The sequence below is a fragment of the Oryctolagus cuniculus genome, chromosome 21 (assembly GCF_051225735.1).
Source record: "Oryctolagus cuniculus isolate XC-2025 breed Fujian yellow rabbit chromosome 21, ASM5122573v1, whole genome shotgun sequence".
Classification (NCBI taxonomy): Eukaryota; Metazoa; Chordata; class Mammalia; order Lagomorpha; family Leporidae; genus Oryctolagus; species Oryctolagus cuniculus.
The window spans coordinates 33,007,549-33,030,193 of NC_142887.1; the positions used below are offsets into that span (position 1 = coordinate 33,007,549).

The window sequence follows — 22,645 nt, forward strand, 5'->3', positions numbered from 1 at the left end:
CAAGATTTAATTAAAGCTATTTTGAGTTTTGAGTTTACTTTAAGCTTTAGAAATGGATGCCCTTGCTTTTTTTTGTCCATTGTGATCCATGATCCCAGAGCTGCTCCTGTTTGGGGCTTGGTGCAGGAGACGCAGCGTGCTAACAGTGCCCCTGGCTGTCTTCCAGCAATACATTTATCAGGAAGTGTGGAACCTCTTCCAGCAGATCAGCGTGAAGGCCAGCTCCGTCGTGTACTCGGCCACCAAAGATTACAAAGACCACGGCTACAGGTAATGGCTTCTGGACCTCGGTTTTGCTCACACCCTGAAAGTGTTTAATCCTCCTAGAATATGTGAAGTTTGGGCATTTGTCTTGTTGTTTGTTTGTTTGAGGGCTGGAGAAGGAGACAAGGAGGGCTATGATCCACTGGTTCACTCCTTCAAATGCTGGGGTTAAACTAGGCCAAAGCCAAGAGACAGGAACTCAATGCAGGTCTCCTCCTTGGGTGGCAGGGACCCAATTGAGTCATCACCACTACTCTCAGAGTGCACATTAGTGGGAAGCTAGGAGCGGAAGTGGAGTCGGGACTTAGAACTCAGGCACCCTATGCGATTTGGTTGTCCCTAGCTTATCTTAACCTAGCTGTCTTAACTACTATACCAAATGCTTATCTAGGAGCATTTATTTTTAAATTTATTGGAAAGGCAGAGTGACAGAGAGAAATCTTTGATCCGCTGGTTCACTCCCCAAGTGCCCGCAACAGCTGGTACTGGGCAAGGCTGAAGCCAGAAGCCAGGAATTCCATCCAGGTCTCTCACATGCTGGCAAGGACTCCAGCACTTGAGCCATCATCTGCTGCCTCCCAGCACAGCAGCAGGAAACCGTGTCAGAAGCAGAGTAGCCTTGGGGCTGGCATTGTGGTGCAGTGGATTAAACTGCTCATGCGGGAGAAGTGGGCTTTAATTTTAATCCAGGTCCTTGCCATTTACTTAGAAAGCATTTTAAGTTCAGGCATGGATACGGTGCACAAAGTGATAAAGTTTATTTAAAAGATAAGAAAGCAAACATACACAAGTGGGCACAGTTGAAGAGTGGAGTGGATCAGAGAGAGAAGGGAGTGGGAGAAGGGAAGCAGAGAAGGGGATAGCAGCCCTTGGTCTCCTCCAGAAGAGAGCAAGCACCTCCCAGCACCGTGTGTTAGGAGGTGGTGTGTTCACCTGGGAGGTTTATGACACCTCTGTAAAATTCCACATGGGGCTTAATGTACATGTTTACACGGTTTCTTTTCCCTAGGTCCCAGAAGGAAATGAAGCATCCTGGGAAATGGAGTGTTCTGACAGACAGATAGGATAGAATTGCACAGGGCAGGGCCCTGTGGTTGTGGTTTGTGTCCTGAAGCTCAGCCAGCTACCTTATCCCCTATCATTGCCTCCTGCAATACCAGCATCCCATATCGGAATAATGACCACCGTGCTTCTTTTTATTTATTTATTTATTTGACAAGTAGAGTTATAGATAGAGAGAGAGACAGAGAGAAAGGTCTTCCTTCCGTTGGTTCACTCCCCAAATGGCCAGCGCTGCACCGATCCGAAGCCAGGAGCCAGGTGCTTCCTCCTGGTCTCCCATGCGGGTGCAGGCGCCCAAGCACTTGGGCCATCCTCCACTGCCCTCCTGGGCCACAGCAGAGAGCTGGACTGGAAGAGGAGCAACCAGGACTAGAACCTGGTGCCCATATGGGATGCCGGTGCTGCAAGGCGGAGGATTAACCAAGTGAGCCACAGCGCTGGCCCTGCCACCGTGCTTCTGATCCAGCCCCCTACAAATGCACCTGGGAAAGCAGTGGAAGATGGCCCAAGTGCTTGGACACCTGCCACCACATGGGAAACCCAGATGGGGTTCTAGGCTTCTGGGTGGCTTTGGCCTGACTCAACCCTGGCCATCATGGCAGTTATAAAGCAACCAGCAAATGGAAAATCTTTCTCTCTCTGTGTTTCCCTCTTTCTCACTCTGCCTTTCAAATAGATAAAATAATTTTTTTTAAAAAAGAAGAAGAATGGGGCTAGCGTTGTGGCATGAGATCATAGATGTGAAAGCTGTCAGTCACTACAAGGTCTCAGCCTTGTTACTTCCTGCCTTCACACTGCCACGATGGCCAACCTGAGGACCAGGAGAATGGCAGGACCAGACTCACCTCCTGCTTCCATTCGTCCTGATGCGCAGCCCACACACCTCTCCCCATGTCGCTTCCTTGCTCTGAGAGTTTCTGCTGGACCTCCTCACTCCTGGGTGCCTTCCTTTCCTGTGCTGGTCTGTGCCGGCTTCCTCTGGCCCTCGGGGGCATCCTTATTGCTGTTCCTTGTCCCTGCTGTGAGTGGGTGCCTGCCCTTCTCCATCTGGCTCAAGTTGCCCCTCTTTCCATAAAACTTTCTCTCTCCTTTCTTTTTCTTTTCTTTTTTTTTTTTTTTTATATATTTATTTATTTGAAAGGCAGAGTTAGAGAGGCAGAGTTAGAGAGAAAGAGAGGAGGTCTTCCATCCGCTGGTTCACTTTTTTTTTTTTTTTTTTTTGACAGGCAGAGTGGACAGTGAGAGAGAGAGAGAGAAAGGTTTTCCTTTGCCGTTGGTTCACCCTCCAATGGCCGCCACGGCCAGCGCACTGCGCTGATCCGAAGGCAGGAGCCAGGTGTTTATCCTGGTCTCCCATGGGGTGCAGGGCCCAAGCACTTGGGCCATCCTCCACTGCACTCCCTGGCCATAGCTGAGAGCTGGCCTGGAAGAGGGGCAACCGGGACAGAATCCGCTGCCCCGACCGGGACTAGAACCTGGTGTGCTGGCGCCACAAGGCAGAGGATTAGCCTATTGAGCTGCAGCGCTGGCCCAACCGCTGGTTCACTTTCTAGATGGCCGCAACAGCTGGAGTTGTGCTGATCTGAAACCAGGAGCCCGTAACTTCTTCCGGGTCTCCCACATGGGTGCAGGGGTGCAAGCACTTGGGCCATCTTCCACTGCTTTCCCAGGCCATAGCAGAGAGTTGATCGGAAGTGGAGCAGTCAGGACTTGAACCGGCGCCCATATGGGATGCCAGTACCACAAGCAGCAGCTTTACCTGCTACACCACAATGCTGGCCCCACAACTTTTTCTTTTTGCCACCATAAATGATTTGTCCTCTGCCTCCCCGTGGAAAGCATTGACTACCCTTTGATTGTCCACAGCTACCATTTGCTCTGAGATTTCTGGGGGCCAAACCTGTGCTCGATGCTTCGTAGAGTGTTCAACTCCTCCTGAAGTCCTGTGAGAGGAAATTATTATCATCCTTGTATATCACTTAGGAAGCAGCCTAAGGCTCAAAGACTCAGGTGACCCTCCCAGGGTCATGCAGGACTGCAGAAGCCTGGCCAGCCTTGCTGGTACACATTGAGTGGCAGAGGGGACAGTGGCAGTGTGACAGGCTCTTGACATTGGGAGGGAAGTGTCCCGAGACTCTCACAAGCCTTCTCCAGCCCCCTGGAGGCCCTCAGTACATCTCAGGAGAGAAGCTCACGATCATTTCTGCAGCCTTTATTCCAGGGGTCCTTTACATGAAGTGTTCCTTGCCCTCAGGGCTCTTTGTCCACAGGTACTGAGAGGAGCATGGTGAGGCAGGCTGGCGCCCAGCAGTCAGCTGCCTCACCCCCGCATGAAGGAGAGCCTGCCAGTGTTACTGTGCTCTGTCCCCTGCAGGCACTGCTCCCTGGCGGTGATTAATGCCCTGGCCAACATCGCAGCCAACATCCAGGAGGAGCACCTTGTGGATGAGCTGCTCATGAACCTACTGGAATTGTTCGTGCAGCTGGGGCTGGAAGGGAAGCGAGCCAGTGAGCGGGCGAGTGAGAAGGGGCCGGCCCTGAAGGTAGGAAGGAGGGGACTGTCACCACCTTCCCATCGGGGCATCTGTCCATGCTGGCCTGGCTGACTCAGTCTCAGGGCACCGTCTTAGTTGAAGTATTGTGCTTTCTTGGTTATGTGATTTGAATGCAAGAAAGGGGAGGGTGAGTCTTGTTTCTTAGAGTTGCTGGTGTGGGTTGGGGAGAGGGCTGCTGCTTCTTGCATTAGATTGCAACTTGACAACAACCCAGCTTCCGACCCCCTCCTTTCTTTCCTTCATCCTAAAGCCCAGGCCGGTAGGGGGAGGGGGGAGAGCAGGAGGACAGTGGCTGGGCCTAGGAGGATTTTAAGTGTCCGTCATGGAAACGGTGACAACACAGGAAGAGCAAGATTTGTCCTAAGCTCAGGCCATCCAGGAAGGTAGGTCTGTCGGGACAGAGGAGACGTCACATGTTTAGTACTGAGGTTTGGGAGGGGTCACAGCAGGGGAGGTCTCTTACCTTCTCCCCAGTGGTGTGTCGGGGCACAGGTCCCTCTAGCGGATCTGCATCTTCTTCCTTCCCCAGACCGGTGCTTTTCACCTATTCTTTGCCACTGTCCTAAGTCAGAGGTCAGCTCGCTTTTTCTGGAAAGGCCCAGCTAAATATCTGATGCTTTGTGGGCCATGGGGTCTCCTGCAGCTGCTCAGCCCTGCCGTGGTAACGTGAGCACATTCATGGTCAGTGTTAAACACCATGAAACTTACCCACTCCTTGCAGAAGTACCGTGATTTATGCAGATACTTGTTTATGTTGGATGCTGCAGTGTTTTGGTTTTTTTGTTTTTTGGTTTTTTTTTGCTTTTAAAATTGTGCTGGGTGAGAATCTTTATACCTTTCTATGTATAGCTCTCTTCATTTCTTTCAGAGTCTAGAATTCCAGATTTACCTAACACTGTGTTTCGTCTTGTTTGTTGTAATGCAAGCAACACATGCTTGTCAGTGACACCAGTTCTGTTCTTTTCTAGGCTTCTAGCAGTGCGGGAAACTTGGGAGTGCTCATTCCTGTAATAGCTGTGGTGAGTGGTCATCAGTCACAGTTAAACCAGACACCGTGCTCGTGTTTCCAATGGCATGTGGCAAATTCCTTAGAAAATGCTCTCTAGGGACTCCAGTGCTTCTGGATGTGGCTGTCGTGGCCACCATCAGCTCTTCCATGTCAGACCCACTGGCGTGTGTCACCTGCGCCACACCTCCCCACCAGACCTCTGTGTCACACCCAAACCCCAGCAGCCACCTGACTGTGGAGCGCCCTGTGGGTCCCTTCCCACAGGGCCCCCAGGCCCGGGGTCTGACTCCACTTCCGTCCTCTGTGTCTCACCTCCTGTGCTGGTCTCTGACCTTTCCAGGGCTCTGTTTCTGTCCCTTCCTCAGCTCCTCCTTGCCAGATGAGACCTAGAGGCTTCTTGTTGCCTAGGCCTCCAAGGCCCCTGGAGCATGGGGGTGTAGCCTCAGCCTCTAGCCGCAGCCCCACCATGTAGAGGTGCCATTTCCATCATGTCCATCTTAGCCTGTGCCCGCCTCTTCCCATGTGACCTTATTCCCCATTTTCAGTCGTTCCCCACTGCAGTCCTGAGCGCAGGGCCTCTGTGTTCTCAGGTTTGTTTTCATCCCTTATTCTCTACCAACCAGTGCCTTCCCACCTCGCCAGCCCCCAGCAGGCATGTCTTGAGCACTTAGGGTGCCTCTTTCACCGTGTACACAAGGAGTCCACCTGGCCGCAGAGTTGATGGGATAACCGGGGTTGAGAGGTTGGATAGGCAGGTAGAATTGAGGGCACGCACAAGCATTACTCCCCATCTCAGTAGAGAGCGGCTCCTGTGTCCCCACCAGTCCGAGTGCTTACCATGTAGTCATCATGAACTGGTCTACAGCTGTGTGTTAGATGTGCCTTTTGTTTGGCCTAGAGGAAGGGGTGACAGGCGTGAAGTTGAGGCATGCAGCCCGTTGGAGGGGCAGGGGACTCAGCTACTGGCTCCGCGGGAGAGCAGGTTTCAAGCAGAGAGGGAGAAGCTTGGGGTGATGCTTGGTGGGTTCTGGTGTCTTTGAACACCAGGCTGCCGTGACCCTTATTCCTGTGAGCTTGCAAACCTGTCTAGTGATGGTCATTTAGAAGAAACCTGTTGGGGAGTGAGGTTAGCTTGTGAGCATATGGATTTCAGGGTCACAAGGGCCCAGGTTGAACTGCTGGTCCTGTGTGTGGCCCCCACGTGGCATCTGCGCCTTGCCACACTGGGGGGTCAGTGTTGGCATTATGGCTATCAGTGACGGCTCAGAACACAGCCATGTAAATACGCCTTGCTGATCTTTACGTGAAAAAGGCGTTTTTAACAAAAGTTAATGGTTATGTTATGGGGGAGGAAACAAACATTTGCTTGTGTTGCTCAAGAGAGAGCAGAGATCACAGGTTCTGGCATTTGCTGGATGCTCACCCCTCCAACCATCAGGGAGAAGCTGTATAATATCCAAAGACATTTCTCTTTTGTGGGTTTTGCACTTTGCTTTTTTGTTTGTTTTGTTTTGGCCTTTGATGACATGGTATGTGGATTTAGTTTGTCTAGTGGGTTGGGAGGCCTGGGTTCTGGTCCAAAGGTAGCTGTTCACTCCCTGGTGACCTGGGGAAGCTGGAGACAGTCACCGAGAGGGCAGGTCGCATAGTCTGTGAGCCTCCTTCCTGCTTTGGTTTGGTGATCTTTGTCCTGTGCCTTAGTTAATAATGCTTCTTCAGAAGCAGCATTGATTCAGTCGTTTCTGTTGTTACCTAACGCACTGGTTAAGCATTTTGAGCTATCTAGTCACTCTGCTGCAGGGAAGTGGTGCTTTGATTAAGAAGTGCCTCTTGCTTGAAGAGCACCCAGCACGTCCCTGACTGCACGTTTACCTTTGTCACTGGTGGCCTTTGTGGCCTTGCACAGGTTACTTATTCTCTCGGTGCCTGTAAAATGGGGTTTGCAAGTTAACATTTTCCTGGTCATACACCCTTTTTGAAAGCCATGTACTCCCTTTCCTTATCACCACTGTGCAGGTGAGAACCCTGCAGCGGGAACTTGGCAGTGAGTCCCACAGCTGCTTAATGTCAGAGCCAGGATTCAGACCCAGGCAGCCTGGCTTGGAGTCTGTGCTCTGCTGCCTGAAAAGTGGGTGGTCTGGAGGGGGTAGGAGGGGGTCCTCAGGGATTCTGAGTGGCTGAATGTGAACCAAAGCACAGGGAGTGGGGCGGGGGAGAATGCTGTCAACCTGTGCGAGGGCACAGGGGAGCCTGGACTGGCTGTAGCAGAGGTCAGGCAGGGGGTTGGCAGTGAGACCATTGGCTTTCTGGGGAGCGGACAGACTTGGTAAAGGACTTCAAAACAGAGGGCTTTTGGAGACAACTATGTTTAGTTAAGGGAGGAGCAAAACAAAGCAGCAGCAAGAGGAGAGATACAGGACAAGGGCCCTGAAGAACAGTGCTGAGGCAGATTGGATTAAAAGTCGAAAGAATGGATCAGCAGCACTGTCAGGTTTCACTGAGAGGCTACAAGCGTGTGACGGGGGGACCTGGCCTCAACCCTGTGCTGTCCCTTCTCAGTCAAGTCCCGGGGCAGCCCTGGGCACAGGAAGTTAGGACAGGAACAGGTAAAAAGGGTTAAGTGGGGCTCCAGGACCCACTTGCCTGATTTTGGATCCCTTCCGTGAACTTTAATTGTCTTCAGCTGAAAAAGAGTTGCTAACAGCATGACCCTGCCCACCCCCAAGGTTGGTTTGAGAACTCAGTGAGATGACCCACAGACACAGCCATGCGAGCAGTGCCTACGCCTGTGTTGCAGCAGCAAATGCTCCATGCTCCCCTTTTCTCTATCCTGTTACTGGTATTGGTCTTGTTGTTTAGAAACCTTCTGTGACAAAACTGTGAGCATGACCCTGGAGTCAGGCCAACCCGCCCTTGAACCCAGCCCTGCCACACACTACAGCAGCTCTCAGAACCCTGTCAGCCCTGTCTTGCTCTCCTGCAAAGTGGGGAAGATGAGGCCTCTCCTGCTAGGCTCTAGGGGCTATAGACAGATAACCCGCTGGCTGTTGGCTTTCCCCCTTGCGGAAAGCATGCTGCTCCTGCGTCCTGAACAGCTTCTGCGGGCTCCCTTCCGATTGTCTTAGCCAGGTGTGAAGGATGCAGAAACATGTTCTTCATGTGCCGCCTGTTTCACCAACCAGACCTACAGGATCGTATCCCAGGGATGAAAACCAAAGCACTTGCCCCACGTAGACTCTGGGAACCTTGGGTTTGTGTAACACTTGGGCTGGTCCTGAGAACATGCCCTGGGTAGTGCACCATCACATGTGGCCCTCGAGTCACTTTCTGTGTGACGTCAGCTCTTTGGGGTGTGGCCCTTGTTCTTTGAGTTTCAAAAGACAGAATTTGTGCCAAAGTCACATGAAAAGTGGCTACATTTATCTTTAGGGTGGAAGACATGGCCACATGCTGCACTGTCCTCTGGGTCTCAGCGAGGCACCAGCAGGAGGGACAGATGACTTCACGTGGATTTGGAAAGTTGGGCCTTGAGAGAATTAAACCGTACCGTTAGCCCAGGGCACTCCACGCCTGTCTGTCTCAAGGTTGCTTCTCCCTTGGGAACATCACAGATGGTGAACACTTTGTCACACTCCTCATTTCTGTGCTCAGAAAGGGGCCCTAGTTGAGAAAGGCTTTGAGTGACGGAAGTAGATATACCCTGCAGGCTGCCTGGGAAGGAGGTGCCCAGGGCGTACTGTGCAGGTGTGCTTGGAGGAAGGGGGCAGGAAGGTGGTCTGGCTCTTGGTGAGACCCTTGGGGGAGCAGCTGCATGCTGCAGTGACCTGTCTTCTGTGGATTCTCGGCGTGATTTACTCTGTAGGATTGATTCCCACCTGCTTCTCAGTCCTTAGCAAATTTCTCCTCTTGTTTGGCCTTGGGTTCAGATTGGAGGCATAGACCACGGAAGTCATGGTGCCAAAAATCTGTGTCCTCGTTGTTGGAATAGAAACAGAACCACAGCACATCCCCAAAACACATCAGATGCCCAGAGCTCCACCCTAAGACCTGACAGGGTTGGCCACTCTCCCCATGAAGAGCAGGCAGCTGGTGCGGTGCTCGTAGACCAGGAACAGAAAGGGGCGATCCACTGTGAAGCGGACTTGGGTGGACAGTGGCATGAACCCCACCGTGGTCACAGCTGCAGCTTGGGTGCCCTCTTCGTTCACCGTGATGGTGCCTTGGTGCTTGAACTGTTCGAATTGGAAGGGAACATGTCAGGTTCCATAGGTTGACACAAGAAGGGCAGAGAATCTAGTGTCCCATCTCATTCAGGAAGGGGTCTGAAGACCACGTGAGCCGTGAAGATCACAGCCGGTCACAGTTAGCCTGATAACATCCGTCATTACATATCGAGTGCAGTAATTGTGCTTAGAGGCTGTGCCATGTAGCAAATCCCTTTAAAGTCTAGAACCACATTCTCTCCTGGCCCTGCCCACAGTCTGTGAGGCTTGGGGCACCAACACAGGTGCCCCTGCCTGCCCCCGCCCCCTGCAGCAACCGAGAGGAGTGCAAGAGCCTGGATCTGTTGCACCGTTGAGACTGGTAGCTATTTCACAGACTGAAGCACACGCCTCCCCTTCTGGTGTCAGGAGTGGAGCTCACTCTAAGGCTGTTCCCTGTGGCAGCACTGCCGGCTGAGTGCCTGGCAACTGCAGTGCCCCCACCCTGATCCCCCACCCCGCACCCCCCATGGCAGCTGCAGAACTGAGTGCTCTACGTGTCACAGCCAAGCCAGGAGAGCCACCCCAGGACCCCCCAACATGGAGAGTCAGACAGCTGGTGCTAGCTGGAGCACAGTGGAAGTGGGGGCATCCCGAGAGTGGCCCCGGGGACAGGAGAGAAGGGAGTGGTTACCAGGTCCATGGTGATCCCTTGGTCTGAAATTCCTGACATGTTGCCGTTTCTGTCAAACAGCTCCGTGACCCCCATTGACTTCAGGGCCTCCACCAGGTTGTAGTTCTTCTCCAGCTTGAATTTAGGAAGGAGCACCTCTCGGGTTCTAGACAGAGCAGAAGGGCCTCGTTTGATTGAACTACAAGTTACAAGAGAATTATGCTTTCCCTTTAAATGTCCACAGCCTACTCCCCAGGTTGCTCTTACCACAGAGATGACACAACATTTGTTAAAATTTATATGCTAAGGACAGGTGTTGTGCTACAGCAGATTAAGACACTGCATGCTATATCAGAGTACCTGGGATCGAGTCCCACCTCCAGTTCTTTTTTTTTTTTTTTTAAGATTTATTACTATTATTATTTTTGAAAGATTTAGAAAGAAAGAGAGCACTCCCATGTGCTGGTTCACTCCCTAAATGGGCCCAACAGCCAGGACTGGGCCAGGTCAAAGCCAGGAGCTTCTTCCAGGTCTCCCATGTGGGTGCAGGGGCTCAAGGACTTGGGCCATCTGCTGCTGCTTTCTCAGGTGCATTAGCAGGGAACTTGTTTGGAGGCAGAGCAGCCGAGACTTAAACTGGTGCCCATATGGGATACCAGCACTGCAGACAGTAGCTTAACCCGCTGTACCACAGTGCCAGCCCCCACCTCCACTTCTAATCTAGTTAACACACTTCAGAGGCATCAGGCTCAAGTACTTGGCTCCCTGCCTCCCGTATGGAAGACACAGATTGAGTTCTGCCTCCTGGCTTTGGCCTGGCCCAGCCCCAGCTGTGTGTGAAGAGTGAGCCAGCAGATGGAAGGTCTCTTCCTCTTTCTCTCTGTTGCTGTACTTTTCAAATAAAAGTAAATAAACTTTGAAAAGTGTGTATATGCTAGAGACCGGCGCCGTGGCTCACTTGGTTAACCTCCACTTTGCAGCACCGGCATCCCATATAGGTGCCGGATTCTGGTCCTGGTTGCTTCTCTTCCAGTCCAGCTCTCTGCTGTGGCCCAGGAGGGCAGTGGAGGATGGCCCAAGTGCTTGGGCCCCTGTGCCTGCATGGGAGACCAGGAAGAAGCACATGGCTCCTGGCTTCAGATCAGCACAGCCCTGGCCATAGTGGCCATTTGGGGAGTGAACCAAAGGAAGGAAGACCTTTCTCTCTCTCTCTCTCTTTTTCTGCCTATAACTCTACCTGTCCAAAAAAAAAAAAAAGTATGTCTAAGTATGTATATGCTGGTCCTGTGAAGTGAGCGTTTTGGAAAGACTAGCCTTCCACACTCACTGGATCTGCATCCCCATCCCACCAGAATTCCAGTCACAGCCAGCCTTCCAGCCCCACACTGTAATTGTAGTTACCAGCAGCCCTCCAGGCCTACAGATCTGCATCCTCAGATTCAACAAGTTGGAGCTCAGATATAGTCACAGGAAAAAATTACATCTGTACTTGTCATTATTCCCCCCACCCCCCAAAAAATACAGTGTAGAAACTATTTACATAACGAGTGTTTTAGATACTGTAAGTAATCTAGAGATATTTTAGTGTTAAGGGCCTTGAGCATCCATGCACTGTGGTATCCCACAGGGAGTCCTGGAACCAGCCCAACCATCATGGATACCAAGGGACCCTTGGAACTTAAAACTGGGGCTTGTTTACTGTTGTGTGGCCATTTCCTTGATGCTGTGTGGTTCATTTGCTGTCTTTAAAGTCAGCAGCATGTTTGAGAAGGTATATAAAACGGTCCTCTTGTTTGGTTCCCTAACTTCAGACACTTATTTTACTGATCAGAGTTGAGTTTTCTGGTCATATGTATGTATACCTGACAGGGCTAAAATCCTCAGTGCTTGCTAAGCCCCAGTCCAGCCTGTTGTTCTCTGTTATGGGAGCCTTAGCAAACTAATATGTGGGATCTTTACAAAATTCATGGAAAATGCATGTTATGAAAAAATTACACATGGGTTTCAACTTTTTTGCACCAAAATAAACTTATCTTTGAATTTCATCTTCCATGAACTTTTTGAAGTACCCCTAGATTTCAGACTTGCAGTTTTAACTCTGGAGCAGGCTGGCGCTGCGGCTCACTAGGCTAATCCTCCGCCTTGCGGCGCCGGCACACCGGGTTCTAGGCCCGGTCGGGGCACCGAATTCTGTCCTGGTTGCCCCTCTTCCAGGCCAGCTCTCTGCTATGGCCCGGAGTGCAGTGGAGGATGGCCCAAGTGCTTGGGCCCTGCACCTGCATGGGAGACCAGGATAAGTACCTGGCTCCTGGCTTTGGGCCACGGCAGCCATTGGAGGGTGAACCAACGGCAAAGGAAGACCTTTCTCTCTGTTTCTCTCTCTCACTGTCCACTCTGCCTGTCAAAACAACAACAACAACAACAACAAACTCTGGAACAATAAATAACAGGAGGAAATTGTAAATGATGCATCCTCAGAGGGCTGAGAGGACTTTGGAGTTTCCTAATGAGGGAAGGGGCAGTTAATCTTTGTTGGACACCACCTGGGTTCCAGATGCTGGGAGGAATATTCCAAGTCCCTTGTTTTATCTATTTCTCCTAGTGACCCTGGAAAGTAATGCAATTATCCCCATTTTAGAGTTGATGAATCTGGGGCCCAGAGCCACACAGCAAGTGCATAGCAGAGGTGGGATTATTACTGAGCTAACTCTAAGTCACCTGCCTTAACTTCTGAAATGGCCCCGTGGAGAGCAGGTGACAGCTTCTCGGGTACCCTGATCGCATCACCAAGCAACAGATGATGAACAGACAGCCCTTGTGGCAGGTTTTGGGTAGGTAGTCATACTTCTCCCTTTTCTCAAGATGCCCACAATCCCAGGACTCCTGGACACCCCCAGCCTTTGGGAGATGGAGAGAACTAGCTCGTGTCCTGACGTACCTGTTTGTCATGCTTTTTTGCCATCTCTCCACCACCTGGGGTGTCAGCTGTGCTTCCAAGGTCTTCATCCCCGACAGCTTATGTGGGACCACAATTAGCATGCTGATGCCCCCTACGTACTCCAGCTGGAGGACATCACAGTCCAGCTCCTGGTCATTTGCTGCGAGGAAGTTACCCTTGGTCTGCATCATAGAAACCTTGACCACCTCCCTTTCATTCAGCCGGAAGTTGTGGTTGTGTGTCATTTCCACGGGGAACTTATTCACCCAGGTTCCTGTAATGCCAATAGGAATGGGTCTGTTATTAGAATGTTCGAGAGCAGTGGCCCTCACCCTTGAGCTGCATCCAGAGTCCTTGAAGGGCTTTGCAGCACCCATCCCAGGATCTTTGATTCCCTAGATCTGGTTTGATCCGAGAATTTGCATTTCTTTTCTTTTTTTTTTTTTTTTTTTTTTACAGGCAGAGTGGACAGGGAGAGAGAGAGAGAGACAGAGAGAAAGGTCTTCCTTTGCCATTGGTTCACCCTCCAATGGCTGCCGCGGCTGGCCTGAAGCCAGGAGCCAGGTGCCTCTCCTGGTCTCCCATGCGGGTGCAGGGCCCAAGCACTTGGGCCATCCTCTACTGCCTTCCCGGGCCACAGCAGAGAGCTGGCCTGGAAGAGGGGCAACCGGGACAGAATCCGGCGCCCCGACCGGGCCTAGAACCTGGTGTGCCGGCACTGCTAGGCGGAGGATTAGCCTACTGAGCCGCGGCGCCGGCCGAGAATTCGCATTTCTAACGAGTGAGGTTAAATAGACTGAAGTGGATTCTGAGTGAGATTCTGAACCTGACCCTGATGAGTTGGGTGGCTTCTGCCTGGGCTTCCGCTTCATCTGTAAGGTGAGTGTCTTGGAGCTGCTCTGTGGGGTGATTTCCTTCCCACACTCTGATTTCGGCAGTCCCCGGCGCGATATGCGCATGAGGTGGTGCTGCCTACAGGGTCTTCACCGTAGGTTTGGGTGCGGCACAGTGTATCCAGGGATGAGTCCAAAGACGCTCTGAGGTGTTTGAAACTAGTAATGCTGGGTAACCAGCAGTTGAGTACTTGACATGCCAGGCTCCTCTTCTCTAGGCGCCTCTCCTATACTAGGGCTTCACAAAAAGGTCATGGAAAATGCATAGCATGAAAAATATGTAAGGATATTTAAAAATTTGGGGACTAAAGAAAACTTTACCATTTCATTCTACTTTTTCCATGAACTTTCTGAAACACCCTTGAATCGTGTCTTTTCCGCTCCAGCAAACCTATGAGGTGTGTGCTTTTCGTTATTATCCCTGTTTTATAGATGAAGAGACAGGCACAAATAACTGAAGTGACCTATCCAAGGTTTCCCGCTGGTGGGTTGAGCAGTCAGGATGAGAAATGGGAGGTGTCTTAGGAGGAGGTTACACAGCAGACAGCTCCTGCCTGTCCGTGGTTGTGCTCAGCACTACTGACATTTGGGCAGACAGTTCTCTGTGGTGGGAGATTGTCCTAGGCACCGTCAGGTGCTGAGCAGCACCACTGGTCTCCACTCTAGCCAGCAGCAGTGCTTCCTCCCTTCACCCCAGGTTTCCAGTGTTTGCCAGGGCCCCATTGGGAATCACCGTGCTTTCCAGCTCAAGTTCAAGTTCAGTTCAAATTTCAGGTTCAAGTCCCGGCTGCTCTACTTCTGATCCAGCTTCCTGCTAATGCGCCTGGGAGAGCAGTAAAGATGGCTCAGATGCTTGGGCCCCTGCCACCCACGTGGGAGACTGGGAAGCAGCTCCTGGTTTCTAGTTTTGGACCAGTTCAGCTCCAGCAAGGTGTGTTTGGTGACAAAGGGGAGATGGACCATGTGTCACTGCTCTTGGTTCTGATGCCAAAGCATCCTTGTGTGTGCTCCTAAGAGAGTGTGTGTGGGACTTAGAGAGTGAAGTAGAAGTTTTTTCTGAACACGTCCCAGTAGGGCATCTGAAAGATGAGGTCTGGATCCATGCCCATTTTTCCCTAAAATTCCAGATGGGGTGGGGTGGGGAGGAGATCCTGTTTGTTGGGGGGTAAAGCCCTCTCTGAACAGTCTCTGGCGCCTGGCCCATCAGTGCAGCAGTGTCCTGAAAAGGAGCAGCAGCTGTTAGTGTCAGCTCATCAAGCTGAGCCCTTGACGTGTTTCTTCAGCTTTTTGTCTGTATTGCTGAGTGTTGATAATTGGGAAAGAAAATGGAAGGAAAAAAAACCAAAACTCAGATCGAGGTTGGCCAAATGCTAAAAAGTTTTTTGCATTATTCTGGTTGACTGAATCACTAGAGGTGACCTGTCTGGATTCAACCTTGGCTTTGCTCCTTACTACCAAGGGTGCCCTTGGAGCACCCTTTTCTCCCTCTGCGCTTTGGTGGCTCTGTCAAAGTGGGGACACTGGTACCAGTGATGATTTCACAAGGTTGTGCTGGAAATCCAGTGACTGAAGCAAAGAGTTAGGACTCAATATGCTTCATCCCTTAACAGTATCCCCCGTCCCTGTGTCTCAGCTGACCTGCTGTCTGCATTGTGTCTCCCCACTCACTGGGAAGAGTACATTGTGAGCCTGCTTGGCGAGCTGTGAAGCTGTTCTTACCTTTGAAGTAGATGCAGTTCAGAATCATCATCTGAGTAGCAGGGTCTACGTTCTCCAACGCTTCTTTAATGAGGCCCTTGGTGACCTTTAGGATGTGGTTGTTGGCTTTTGATATAAAAGCAGGGTCCGAGAAGTCAGCCGCCTGGGCCTCAGCAAAGTAATACTCTCTTACTTTAGCCTTGAAGTCCTCCCGGATGGGAAACTGCTTCTGGACGTAGAGGTCATTGACTGACCGCAGTGTGTACCCAAAGTTCCTCCTGAAGAGGCGATGCGTCAGCTTCCGGAAGAGGTTATGAATGGTCAGGATCTCATACTTGCTGCTGGCGTTAACAAAATCTCTAAAATGCAAAATGGAGTGCACCTGTTCATGGGTCTCCCCCTTCAGACCCAAGGAGATCATCCCCATGGCAGTAGAAATGCCCACAGGCGCTATAAAGATGTTATCAAAAGCGTTGGCCTGGTCCTTCAGTGCTCGGTAAAGGCTGAAAGCAAACTTTGCATTGAGGATGTTAAGACGCTGGATCCTGCTCTTGCCTTGGAAGAGCTGCAGGATGTTCCCGGCGCTGGCTTCCGAGTCGGTCGGGGAAACAGCGTCGATGATGTCTATGTAGTCGTCATCTTCACTGAGTAACTTCTCCAGGTCCAGGTAGTCGTCGTCCTCCTCCCCCTCTGGAATCCAGTCATTGGTGACTGTGTTTTCCTTGTGGAACTCGATCGGCAGCAGGGGCATGGTCAGGTTCTTGTTATTCAGCTGATCCGTGAGACCGTTGCTCCCACCACACACAGACATTATGGTGAGAGAAACGAGAAGCAGGTGGGGTCGATGTTGCATTTTTGCAGAGCTGAAACCAAGAGTGAAAACAGAGGACACAGTGAGAGGTGGCCAGACGGACCCCCATGTCGCTGCAGCACTCAGTTGCCAGGTTTGCTGCAGCTCTGGCTGAAAGAGATGTCTGGGCACAGCACCAACTCAAAACGATTTTAGGATTAGGGACTTTAAAATGATCTGATGGAGATAAACATGCATAATATTTTGTGTGGGCTTCATAAACCTCCCCAAATGATCCGTGGACCCTTACTTACATCAGAATCCCCTCTTTAAAGGTTTGCAAGGGGCCAGTGCTATGGCATAGCAGATAAAGCTGCCACCTGCAGTGCCAGCATCCCATATGGGCGCCGGTTTGAGTCCTGGCTGCTCCACTTCCGATCCAGCTCTCTCTTACAGCCTGGGAAAGCAGTGGAAGATGGCCCCTGCACCCACATGGGAGACCCAGAAGAAGCTCCTGGCTCTGGATCAGCTCAGCTCCAACCATTGCTACCATCTTGGGAGTGAACCAGCGAATGGAGGATCTCTCTCTCTCTCTCTCTCTGCACCTTTGCCTCTCTGTGGCTCTGCCTTTGAAATAAATAAATAAATCTTTAAAAAAATAAAATAAAGGTTTGCAAAACTACCCTTCTAGAATCCTGAGAGCTCAGAGGTTTCAGAGGGAGTTTCTTTATTTGAAAGGCAGTTACAGAGATAGAGGGAGATATAGAGAAAGATCTTCCGTCTGCTGCTGGTTCACTCCCTAGATGGCCACAACAGCCAGGGACTGGGCCAGGCTGGAGCCAGGAGCCAGGAGCTTCATCTATGTATCACACATGGTGTAGGGGGCCCAAGGACTTGGGTCATCTTCTCCTGCTTTTCCCAGGCACATTAGCAGGGAGCTGGATTGTCAGTAGAGCTGGGACATGAACTAATGCTCAAATGGGATGCCTGCATCACCCATTATGCCACAATGCTGGCCCTGGGCCTTGAGCCCTGGGGTTTGTTTTTCATGTATGCACCAACCATTGTCTTCCATCTCCAGATGCTTAGTTGACACTAGAGTCGCAGAGATCCCAACTAAAGGGCCACTGAGCTACTGTACATATTGACACGTACAGTAAAGCAAGGGCTCCCAGAATCACAGCACTAGGACCTGTGAGTGCTCTGCCTTGCATAGCAGGCGTGGGGAGGACAGACAGCAGGGAAGCTTCACTAGGGCTTGAGGCTTGAGACAGAGATCGGCCTCAGCACTTAATTTCCAGTGGCCGGACTCGTCCCTACCTGCACTCCTGCAAACTACTCTACCTTTGGAGCAGGGATGTTGAAAAGTGTGCATTGGCCGGTGTCGCGGCTCACTAGGCTAATCCTCCGCCTGCGGCGCCGGCACCCCGGGTTCTAGTCCCGGTCGGGGCACCAGATTCTATCCCGGTTGCTCCTCTTTCAGTCCAGCTCTCTGCTGTGGCCCAGGAGTGCAGTGGAGGATGGCCCAGGTCTTTGGGCCCTGCACCCCATGGGAGACCAGGAGGAGGTATCTGACTCCTGGCTTCGGATCAGCGCAGCGCACCGGCCGTAGCGGCCACTTGGGGGGTGAACCAATGGAAAAAGGAAGACCTTTCTCTCTGTCTCTCTCTCTCTCACTGTCTAACTCTGCCTCTCAAAAAGAAAAAAAAAAAGAAAGAAAAGAAAAGTGTGCATGGGCCAGGATTTCTTTTTTTTTTTAACTTTTATTTAATGAATATAAATTTCCAAAGTACGGCTTATGGATTACAATGGCTTCCCCCCCCATAAAGTCCCTCCCACCCGCAACCCTCCCCTTTCCCACTCCCTCTCCCCTTCCATTCACATCAAGATTCATTTTTGATTAGGATTTCTAAAAACAGGATATCCTCAAGATACTTGAAATTTATGCAGTCATTTGGGGTTATTTAATTTCCATAAGAGTTGGAACTTGTCTCTAATGCTAAGCCCCTCCTCGAGGCCTGGTGAGATGTGGCTGGTGGCCTGTCACTCACTGCCAACTCCAGAGGCTATGAGGTTATCTGAAGACACTTCAAAAGTTCATGAAAAATGAAATGAAAAGTTAAATTTATTTTGGTGCAAAAACTTTGTAATTCATGCATATGAGGGTACTTTTAAAAGTTGATGGAAATGAATACTTTGAAAAAAAAAATTATGCATGAATTTCAGTTTTTTGAAACCAAAGTTGATCTTTCCGTTTCATTTTTGTTGACCCTTTTGAAGTACCTTCCTGACTTCTGCTGGTGTGCTTTTTTGTATCTTTAGCCAGTTGGCTCCCAAAGGTGTCAGGGGAGGGTAAATATGTTCTCTTTCACTGCTTCTCATCTACCCCGTCTTTGCAAGGTGGATGTCAGAAAACTCTCACTGAGGGCCCGAGGGGCATTCTCTTTATTTAGATAAACAAGATATGTAACACATAGACCTTGTGGCTAGCCTGTCCTTACTCATCCCCTGTCTTGTTCCAAAGAGGATTTGACCTGGCTTGTCAAATCCAGGTTGGCCACCACATGCCTTTGTCTTTTTCTTACTTCTGTACCCTAGTAAATGAGGTGTTATTTGACACACCCATGATTTGGCCAGGACAGTGGCTCTAGGTATTTATCATGCTGAGCCAGGGGCAGACGTTCAGCCTAGCGGTTAAGATGTAGGTTAAGATGACAGTGGCTCTCCAGTACTTGGGCTCCTGCCACCCATGGGAGAAATGCAGATGGAGTTACTAGTGGCTTTGGCCTGGCCCAGTCCTGGCTGTTGTAGACATCTGGGGAGTAAACCAGAGAATGGAACATCTCTGTCTCCCTCTCTCTTGCTGTCTCTCAGCCTCTCAAATAAATAATTTTTAAGATATATATACTGCTGGCCCTGGATCCCAACTTCTGTACATGATCCTAACTTCTGATCATCCTAAGAAGCACTGTGTTTTGTTAAGTTTACTGTATATCTACGGCCATTTCCTGTTAGGTAGATATTTGAGGGCCAAATGTCTGCTACCAGTGTAGACCCAATACGAGTTCCTGGCTCCTGTTGGGCAGATATTTGAAGATGGGGCTAACTGTACAGATACCCGACTTGGTTTTGTGGGTGCTGAGAATGGCAACAGCTGTTAATGGTGCCTCTGCTGGATGCCAGACATTGTACGAGGCCCTTTGTGTAACTTCACGTCATCTGCCCTGCAATTTACATCAGGAGACCGAGCCTTTGTCACTGTCACTAACAAGTGGCAGCGGCTAAATCTGGTCCTGTTGGTTCGGTCCCCCAAATCCTGTATGCCAAGAGCTCCAGGATGTTCCCAGCTGCCCAGGCTGGGGGAATAACATGCAGCCTGGTTTCCCTGTTGGCATTTTCTGTCCTCTGGCCTTCCCCCATAGTACTGTTCAAATAATCAACTCAAGCATTGTTTGCCTCACCACTGGGAAACTTGTGAGTTGCACATTTTGGAAAGGGAAGGTCACATAGTTTCTGACTTTGAAAATGTCTACTGTCTTTCCCAGCCTTCCCCTTCTCAGCACCCTGCTCGTGCTCCAGGGCCACACTTACAGTCTGCATGCAAGGGACAGTGTCTGATGTGTTTGGCTGTGAATAGAACCTGGCCCAGTGTCCAGGCAGAATCAGGCATGGGTATCAGCAACAATGCACTTGTGACAAATAAGAAGAGGAGAAGGTTAACAACTTAGTAGAAGTCTGCTTGTTTGATTGCACTTAATAGTGTATAGTGTCTCCTCTGATTCAAAAAATAAGGTTAAAGAAAAAAAAAACCAGCTTGAATAAATAAGTGTTCAGGAACGGATCTGAGGCCAGATGGGGAGGCAGGGTGGAGACATTCATGTTTTTATCGTGGTTCCCAGGGCATACGTTTAGAAGTTTCTTACACTCTCTTCCTACATATTGTGGACAAATGCCAGACACTGTTCATTATTCCTTCACAGAGGAACGAAAACGTATCTCTGAAATGAAGACTCTGGAAGGTAAATCTTCCTTGTTGCTATTTAGTAGAACAGCCATTATGTGAGGCATTCAAAAGCATCACTAGGTTGTATTTAAACCCGGATTACTGTGTTGACAAGAAGCAGTACATTTTGGAGGTTAACCATTCCAGAGTTTGTTTCTCTGAGAACCTCACATGGCGCTTTCACGCTGGCTGGAAGGAGTGAGATTTGGACATTCCACTGTCGTGTATCAGGGCAGAGCACACTCCTCTAGCCCCCCCCACCCCCACCCCCACCCCCAGCTTAGTCTTCAAGCCCAGAGCAGGCGGAACGGGAGAGAAGTAGCTTCCTGGAGCTTGGAAAAGTCTGTATTTTGAGATAATTTCAAACTTCAAGAAAAACTGAAAGCAATAGTGTAATAGAACGGCCGCCGGATTCAGCAGATTTTTAAATTTCCTGTAGACGTTTGCTCACTTGTGTGTGTGTGTACACAGGCACACACGTACACATTTTTTGTTCTCTGAACCACTGAGAGGTCTCCTGTGCCACGTCTCTCTAATGTGAGCTCCTCAGGGAGAGTGGCTGAGAACAAGGCCCTTCCCTTCTCAGAAGCACATGGCAGGTACCCGTTTGACAGCACAGGTGCAGCGCCTTCACCTAGTTCAGTTCCTACTCGAACCTTGTCAGCGTCCTAACAATATAGCTAACAGAATCTGCCAGGCTGCGAGATAGAAACATTTTCCCCACTTCTAAGCATAGAAAGCTTCTGGACTCATGGTCCAATAGAGAAGCAAATCAGTTGCCCATGTTTGTGTACCCCAAATAAGAACTTAGGAATATTATTGACGAAAATGTTAAAAACCGAACTTACCTCTGTGCTTCAGAGAAGTAGCGTTTCAGAGACAAAATCCGCTAAGATCACCAGCAGGCTTTCAGTGTGAACTTTGATTGCTGGGCTGTTGGGTGTTTTCCAAAGTAAATATGTCCCAATTCAAACACCACGCAAGTAGCTTTGTCAGCACAAACCCCCTCACCAGTGTCTCTGATTGCTGTTGAGTGGAGACTCCCCCCAGTTTGTATGTAGCTGATGTCTTGAAGTTTGGCTGTGCACAGGCAGCGTCACTGCAAGGAGCAGCCCCCACCGGGGCACCCCATCACCGAGGTGCTGCAACGGGGTAGCTTACTGCTCCCTGGAAAGTAGAAGCTGTGCCTGCCCTGCAACTACGTCTTACCCCTCTGGGATGATCGCAGCATCTGACCTTGCCCTGGTCTCCCGAGCTCATGTCTCTGGTCTGACTACTAGGCAGCTGTCAGCACCCTCCCGTGAGCTTGTGCCTCAGTGAGAAACGGAGCCAGGAAAGCGAGATGAGGTTAGTGACTTCACCGACAGCGAGGCCGTGCGTAGACCTTTCCTCAGTCGGGGATCACTGTGGTTGCCGGAATCTGCAGCCCCACTCTGCTGTGCTCTAGGACCGAGAGATTCCTGAGCAGTCCCTCCCACACTCAAGTCCACCTAGGCATTCGCAAGGATCTGTGAGCCATGATACATTTCTTTAATTTGTGTTTTTAATTCTATGATCTAAAAAGTTGTGAGAACATTCCGGATTGTCTGGAAGACCAGCTCATCCCAGAGCACTGCTCCCTGAGATTGGGCCCTGAGAGCATTGTATTGGCGCCCAGAGCCCTTCCACGTGGTGGGAGTGTACGTGGCTCAGCATGAGAAATGCTGGCATGTAAAGGGCCATTGTGTGCAGGACACAGAAAGTGTGGCTGGGTTGGAGTCTGGCGTAGTGCTCTATGGCTTTTGCAGAGCTGTGTTCTCAGAGCCTCCATCTGTCCAACTCAGTGCTGAGTCTCCAGCGTGGCCACATCATGCGGCTCCGAGAGGCTGTCCCCTGTGTCTGGACTGCTGCTCAGCCTGCTGGGTTCTGCTCCTACTTGCTCCCTTGCTCTCTGTCCTGTTCTCACACGTTCTAACCCAGCCTTGGCAGAGCTTTGGCCTGTGGCTGCTGCGCTCTCACTGTTCCCTCTCCATTCAGTGAACCTTAGCAGCTACCCTGGTAAAGTCACAGCTCCCACCTCCCACTCTCTGCACCCTCCCCTGGAAAACGAGGCTGGGGCAGGTGTTTGGCCCAGCAGTGAAGACATTGGCTAAGATGTCCGCTCCCACATCAAGGGCCTCGGTTTAACTCCTGGCTGTGGATCCCATCCCCAGCTTTCTGCTAATGTACTCCTTGGAAGGCTGTGCTTACCTGGGGGTCCTGCCACCCATGTGGGAGGCCCAGATAGCTCCTGACTCCTGGTCTAGCTCGCGTTATTGCAGGCATGTGGGAGTGAACCAGTGCCTAGAGGCTTTGTCTGTCTCTTTCTCTGCCTCTCACATAGATAATTGTCTTAATGAAAATAAGGGCTCAGCATCGTGGCACAGCTGGTTAAGCTGCCTCTTACAGCACTGGCGTCCCATATCGGAGCACAGTTCCAGGCCTGAGTGCTCTGCTTTCAATCCAGCTCCTGCCATCACGCCTGGGAAAACCACAGAAGATCGTTCAAGTGCTTGGGCCCCTGCCACGCATGTGGGAGA

General features: G+C 50.7%; 2 protein-coding genes across 4 annotated transcripts in view; one reads left to right on the plus strand and one right to left on the minus strand.

The window, feature by feature from the left end:
• PI4KA (phosphatidylinositol 4-kinase alpha) overlaps positions 1 to 22,645 on the plus strand; it is a 143,825-nt gene that overhangs the window by 62,156 nt on the left and 59,024 nt on the right. For all 3 annotated transcript variants that reach the window (XM_051826729.3, XM_051826727.3, XM_089323464.1), the window contains exons 17-19: positions 167 to 270; positions 3,701 to 3,869; positions 4,850 to 4,900. In XM_051826729.3, coding sequence (XP_051682689.2) covers positions 167 to 270; positions 3,701 to 3,869; positions 4,850 to 4,900 — 324 coding nt within the window. The remainder of the gene's footprint in view (positions 1 to 166; positions 271 to 3,700; positions 3,870 to 4,849; positions 4,901 to 22,645) is intronic.
• SERPIND1 (serpin family D member 1) lies at positions 8,289 to 21,003 on the minus strand. The gene is given in 5 exon segments (NM_001082329.1): positions 8,289 to 9,122; positions 9,787 to 9,931; positions 12,704 to 12,977; positions 15,316 to 16,157; positions 20,936 to 21,003. Coding segments are annotated over 4 exon segments (1,443 nt in total). The 5' UTR covers positions 16,148 to 16,157; positions 20,936 to 21,003; the 3' UTR covers positions 8,289 to 8,930.